The sequence below is a fragment of the Pterocles gutturalis genome, unplaced genomic scaffold, assembly GCF_000699245.1.
Source record: "Pterocles gutturalis isolate BGI_N339 unplaced genomic scaffold, ASM69924v1 scaffold15393, whole genome shotgun sequence".
Classification (NCBI taxonomy): domain Eukaryota; kingdom Metazoa; phylum Chordata; class Aves; order Pterocliformes; family Pteroclidae; genus Pterocles; species Pterocles gutturalis.
This window is the reverse complement of record NW_010118340.1, coordinates 5,177-11,359: the sequence shown is the minus strand read 5'-3', so window position 1 is coordinate 11,359 and position 6,183 is coordinate 5,177. Positions and strand designations below refer to the sequence as shown.

Below are 6,183 nucleotides of genomic sequence, written 5' to 3'. Positions count from 1 at the left end.
TCCTGCTGACAGTCGCAAACCCTGATGGATATGTATTCACTCACACCACCGTGAGTAAGCACGCTGCGTGTCTGAGCTGATTTAGAAAGCTGTCATGCTCTTCCAAGACAACAATCAATGTGAGGGAAGTAGGCTCTGAAAGTCCATTTCCTAATGCCGTAAGAAGGAGTTACAAAAGAGCTGGGCAGCCAAAGATACTAATTATTTGTCTAACCTGTCTTAACCCACTCTAAATTCCCCAGCCCTTCGATTTTTGTCTGTTGGCCCATCTTGGCAGTGAACCTATCGAAAATAATCTTAGCCTTGTGCCTAGGATTGCTTCCTGGTGAATGGCAACTATTTCTGGGGAGCAGTTTTAATGCAAGGACCGAGATTTGCTCCTTTTTGAAGCCATAGTGTGTGTTTGTTTTAGAATCGCATGTGGCGCAAGACCCGCTCCAAGAATCAAGGCAGCCTGTGTGTTGGAGTTGATCCGAACCGCAACTGGGATGCAGGTTTTGGAGGTAGGAATAAAATCTCTGGATTCTTGCTGTCATTAAGAAGAAAGTTCCCTTTCAGGTTCCCAGATCCTGTTACAAAGGACCAGCAAGTGCCTTAATATAAGGGACTCAGAAAGAAAATTTAAGGCCTTGCCTTTGACTGAAGATGTGTTCTTAGGAAGCCCGGCTTTGCGTTGGTCCTCTTTGACCCAGTGTGAATGCCAGTTCTTACAGGTTTGCCTTTGTTCCCTCTTTGCACCAACAGGTCCAGGAGCCAGTAACAATCCCTGTTCTGACTCTTACCATGGGCCCAGCGCCAACTCGGAGGTGGAAGTTAAATCCATCGTCAACTTTATTAAGAATCACGGAAACATCCAGGCCTTCCTCACCCTCCACAGTTACTCGCAGCTCCTGATGTACCCCTATGGCTATAAATGCACTCAACCGGCAGACCACGCCGAGCTGGTGAGACATCCTAACTTGGCTTTAGCTTCCTCTGTTCTGTCCAGCTGGTTTCTCTAATCGAGTATATTGTCAGGATAAAAACAAGAGGCTAAACTCTGTCGTCCACAACAGTAGCCATCCGTGAGAGTGAACAAAAACCCAGAGCAATGCCTTTAAAAGAGAACTTTTGGTCATATGCAAACCCATGGCATCCACACCCATTCTCAGCCCTCTTTGCTCATCCATGTTTCTTTTTTCTGCTTTAATGACAGCATCACAGCTGTAATATCTTTGATAATAATATCTCACAAAAAAAAAATTCAGGTGGGAAGGACCTCTGGAGGTCTCTAACCCAACGCTCTGCTGAAAGCAGGCAGGCTTTGGAATCAGAGCCAATTTCAAGATCAGGTCAGGTTGCTTAGGGTTGAGTTTTTATTTGGATTTGTCTGAAGACAAATCCTGCAGCTTCTTTGAGCCCTTCACAAAGTTTCCTCACTGTCACGGGGATTTTCTTTTTCCCTAACACCTAAATGCAATTCCCCTTGTGGCAATTTGTTGCCGCTTTTTTACACCTCTGGGAAGAGCTTGGCTCTCTTTTCTCTACTACCACCTGTTACATCGTTGAAATGAGCACAAAGCTGACCACTGAGTACTGGAAGATCTCCAACTGCCTTGGGATTTTCTGGTATGTCTTGAAATTTCCCTTGACAAGACGGTGAGATGAAACACTGAATGATCAGATCTAGAACCTTCTCTGATTTAATTCCCCTGCAATTTCACCTCCCAAAGATACTGTGGAAGCTGTGTGTGCTCTCACTAGTATGAATGATTAAGAGATGGATTGATTTGGCACTAGTCTATTGTGGGGGTGAAAAAGGTTGGAAATTTTCTGAAAGATTGTGGAGATTTCCCTGAGTATGGTTCAGGTTGGTGAAATCTTAACATTTAATCTCATCAAGTGTGGCTACTTTCCAACTCGTCCTTCATCTTCTCTCCAGGATGCCTTGGGAAGAGCTGCGGCCAGTTGCATTCAATCCCTGTACGGCACCACTTTTACTGTGGGGAGCATTTGCACGACGATCTGTGAGTATTTTCCTAGTCTGAGATTTTATGGGCTGCCCCAGGGCAACAGGATTTGTCCCCATACAAAATCTCTCCCTCTTGGAAGCTTCTGTAGAGAGACACCACCAGTCAAACATGAGAGCTGAGTGTTCACCTAAAAACCTAATACTTATCCCTCACAAATATAAAAAGCAGGACAGAAAAACGCAAATCAATCCTCTCTTCACCCCTCTGGCTCTTCTCCTTTTTCAGACCAAGCCAGCGGAGGCAGCATCGACTGGAGCTACGATTACGGCATCAAATACTCTTTTGCCTTCGAGCTGCGAGACACGGGTCGCTACGGTTTCCTCCTGCCAGCCAACCAAATTATCCCGACTGCAGAGGAGACCTGGCTGGGTCTGAAAAAAATCATGGAGCACGTACGAGACCACCCGTACTAAATGCTGGGGTGGGAATCAGCTGTCGGTAGCAGCAAGCTCATAAAATCTTCTTCCTTTGCTGTTCTCGAGGCAGCACCTGGCTGAATAAAAACCCTGTGTGCATTCCTCCTCCAGCAATACCCGTCTGCGTATAAAAGATGTTTCATCCTTGTCTTGTTCACTGCATCCCTTGGGAGGTTTTTAGGACCCAGTTGTGGTCCACCTCGATGAGATGCAGTAGGAACAGTGACAAGAGGAGGATGGAAGCTTGTGTGGCTGTTGAGATGTCGGAGTGACCTCCGGTGAGATGAGGAGAGCGGGCTTTTTCCCACCTGGATAAACCAGAATTCAGCTGAGGGACTTGCTTCAGCACGGAGGCCAAGGGGAAATTAAATGTAAGAGCAGAAAGATGTGCTGGGAAAGGAGGAGATGCTTGTCCCCTAGCTCCTGACTGCTGCAAACCGTCCTGCCTCATGCCCTCTGCAGCTCCATCTCTTAGTAAACACAAAATATATTTGCTCCGAGCAACGCTAGCTCTTAGCAGCATGTTGAAATCCTGCAAACCTCCCAGTAACCCCCTCCTCACAACCCACCTTGTCACCCGTGCAGAAACGGGCTCCACGGTGGTGAGGGTGCAGGTTTTCTGAAGTATTTTTGGAATTTGTGGATTGAAAGTTGGTGTGAACTTTTCAGAGCTGCTGAAACACTTGAATGATGAACTAGATAGTCTAGAAAGTTAATTACAACTGCAGTGTAACTATGGCTGGGGGAATTTACATGAGTATTATCTGCTCGGGTAGTGTCCAGTGGCTGTTCAGAGAGGACAGGGAAGAATTTTTTTTTTTTTTTTTTTTTTTTTTTGTGCAAAACAACTCTGTGTTGCTCCTCTTCTAAACTTGGGGCCTGCAGCAGAGTTCCCTTCGAGGCAGGATGGGCTCGTGCTGGGGCCTGATGTTAAGCAGCATAATCCAGGCTGTGAGACTAATTAAAGGAATTTAATTTCCTTTAATGAGCCAGGCCACCGACTGCTGGCAGAAGATGGGGTCTCCTGGCCTAATCTCCCCATATATTTGTCCTGCCCCTTTTCTCTCTCCAAGATTTACCCACTGGGCACGGTTAGAGGGAGGATGGAGGTGGGAAGACGCCTGCTCTCACCCAGCAAAACCAGTTTGTGGTCCCTCCAGAGCCTGCCTCCCTCGTTCTGTTGCTCAGCCTGCTAATTTCTTGGGGATTAAGAGCAAAGAGCTCAGGGCCATGCACGGGGCCACTGAAGGATCAGTGATTAGCAATCCCTGCTGCTGTTGCAGCGATTATGGAGTCTAACAGGTTTATCTCGATGTCCTGTGATCCCCCCAGCAGCTGGTGAGTTACTCACTCCTCCTGAGCTTGACAGGAGAGCAAACACACCTGATGTAGTGGGTAAAGTGTTAGTTCAGACTCAAAGGACATGAGTTGGCAGGAAAAAAAAGGTAAAGGTGAAGGTGAGGCATGGGGAGGTACCGCATGGGTTTATTTTTGGGTTAAGTGGAGCTGTTTTGGAAAGAAAACTTGAGCGTGGGGCAGCCGGTGCTCCCCACATGTGTCCCCATCCCCTCTGCTCATGGCCCTGGGCAGTGGCACCTGCTTCCCAAAGTGACCCACCAAAATCATAGAATCACAGAGTAGTTTGGGTTCGAAAGGACCTTCCAGATCATTGAGTTCCAACCCCCTGCCATGGGCAGGGACACCTCCCACTAGCCCAGGTTGCCCAAAGCCTCATCCAGCCTGGCCTTGAACACCTCCAGGGAGGAGTCCTCCAGCTGGCGATAAAAACACGCCCAGGACACATGGTTGGCTCTTGGACTTGACCAACCTGCTGCCACCAGTATGTGGACCTTGTGGGCAGGAGCTGTGGAGCCTGAGGAACCTCAGCCGGGGTTGTAGACCTGTGGCTTCGCCCCGGCTTTGAAGCTCATTCCAACCATCTTGAGGCCACCTGGCCCCTCTTCTTCTATAGTGCCTGGCTAGAGGACAGCTGCATCCAGTTTTTGGATCCCTGGCACCAAAGAGACCTGGAGCAAGACCCATGGAGGCCACCAAGAGGAAGAGGAAGATGTGCCCCATGAGATACCGAGGGAGATTTGGCTTGGAGATGAGACATCTTTGGGGTGGGGGGACCTAACAGGGACCTTCCCGTCCCTACGAAGAGGTTATGGAGAAAACAGAGCCAAGCTCTTCACCACAAAGCATGATGGGGGAGATGACAGCATCAGCTGAAGCAAGAGAGAACCAGGCTGGACACCAGAAAATGCTTTTCCACCAGGAGGATGGTCCAGCAGTGGGACACGTGGCCCAGAGGGGCTGGGCAGCCTCCATCCTTGGAAGCCTCCAAGACCCACCGCGGAGGGACCTGGTCTGCCCCTAGAGCTGACCTTGCTTTGTCCAGAAGGTCACAGACCTCCTGCAGTCCCTTCCTACCTCTGCTTGTGATTCTGCCCCCAGTGAGGACCTCCACCCTGGTGTCACCAGGCAGGACCAGCTCACTGACATTGCCAGTTCCGCACTGTGAAGCCGTAACGGACGCGTGACCATGGCACTGTCCCCATGGTGCAACCAGAGGGACAAGCTGGTTTTAATGGGGAAAAAAACATCAACAGATGTCTGCTAAAAAACCGACCGAGGTGGTGTCTGCCAGCCTGGGAACTCAGCCCGGGAACTCGGAGCATCCTTGATGGGCGCGGGCGGGAGCTTGGGGCCGTCGTAGATAAACACACAACAAAGACACTGCTGTAACCTGGGGAACAAAGACGCTGCTATAACCTGCGGAACAAAGACACCACTATGACAAACTGACCTCCTCAGACAGCAGAAGTCAGCAACGGCCGCTCCAGGAGCTGCTGCCCTGCGCCCACTCGAGTATCTACACTAAACACATGAAAAATAACTCGCTTTCTACCCAAAAACGAGCTGCTCTTTCTCTTTCTACCCCAAAACAAGACACTTTTTTTCTCTCTCTCCGAGCATCACCCCAAGGTGAACGTCCCTGTGTGACCCCTCGGACCCTCGCCAGGGACGCCGGGCTCCGTCATGCCCGTTGTCTTTGAAATGACGCTTCATCCATCGTCAACTGTCCCCACTCCTGGGAGTGGTTTGATGAACGGTAATAATTTGATATACTTTGATTTTTTAAATATATATATAGATGTGTGTATAAGTAATTAATCATAAAGATATGTTTGCTTTTCTGCTAGTAATTTTGTAGTAACTTGTAATATACACATGCTTTACTAATCATATTTATTCTTGACTTACTCGGTCACCTGTAATAAAGAAATTCCTGGAAACAAAGCGCCGTGTCCTTGTGTGCTCCGGGGTCCTGTGACCCCACTGTTGCCACTGCCTGTGGGTTGGGTGGTGACTGTGACCACGACACCTACTCGCACTAAGCTGGGTGTGTGGGCACGCATCCTGCCCGGCCGCCCACGGCAGGACCCGACGTTATCGGATCCTCCCTAATTTGGCTGCTCTTTTGTTGACTTTGCCAACTCAAACGAACATTTGGGCTCCCCGGAGCTGTTCCTGGCTCAATCCGTTTGTCACTGCCGGCTCTGTTGGGGACAGCAGATGTGGCCTTGGTGAGAAGGTCCCACGAGTGCCCCCAGAGCAGTCTAGAGGGGGGACTATATATGCCCTCGAGGGCTGAAGCTCATCTGCGTCCGCTCACCATGAAGATCCTCCTGGTCTTCACCGCCCTCATGGCAGCCGCCTGCAGCAAGAAGCCTTTCGTGGGGGGAGTCCTG

General features: G+C 49.6%; 2 protein-coding genes across 4 annotated transcripts in view; both read left to right on the top strand.

The window, feature by feature from the left end:
• CPA2 (carboxypeptidase A2 (pancreatic)) overlaps nucleotides 1-2,425 on the top strand; it is a 9,030-nt gene extending 6,605 nt beyond the window's left edge. Inside the window, exons 8-12 of the mRNA XM_010076172.1 lie at nucleotides 2-50; nucleotides 413-503; nucleotides 745-944; nucleotides 1,922-2,006; nucleotides 2,238-2,425. Coding sequence (XP_010074474.1) covers nucleotides 2-50; nucleotides 413-503; nucleotides 745-944; nucleotides 1,922-2,006; nucleotides 2,238-2,425 — 613 coding nt within the window. The remainder of the gene's footprint in view (nucleotide 1; nucleotides 51-412; nucleotides 504-744; nucleotides 945-1,921; nucleotides 2,007-2,237) is intronic.
• Nucleotides 2,426-6,108: 3,683 nt separating this feature from the next.
• Nucleotides 6,109-6,183, top strand: part of LOC104463723 (carboxypeptidase A1-like) — a 4,723-nt gene continuing 4,648 nt past the window's right edge. The window contains exon 1 of one of the 3 annotated variants that reach the window (XM_010076168.1): nucleotides 6,109-6,172. In XM_010076168.1, coding sequence (XP_010074470.1) covers nucleotides 6,109-6,172 — 64 coding nt within the window. Of the gene's footprint in view, nucleotides 6,178-6,183 lie in introns of all 3 variants that reach the window. The other 2 variants (XM_010076169.1, XM_010076170.1) reach the window with 2 other exon arrangements.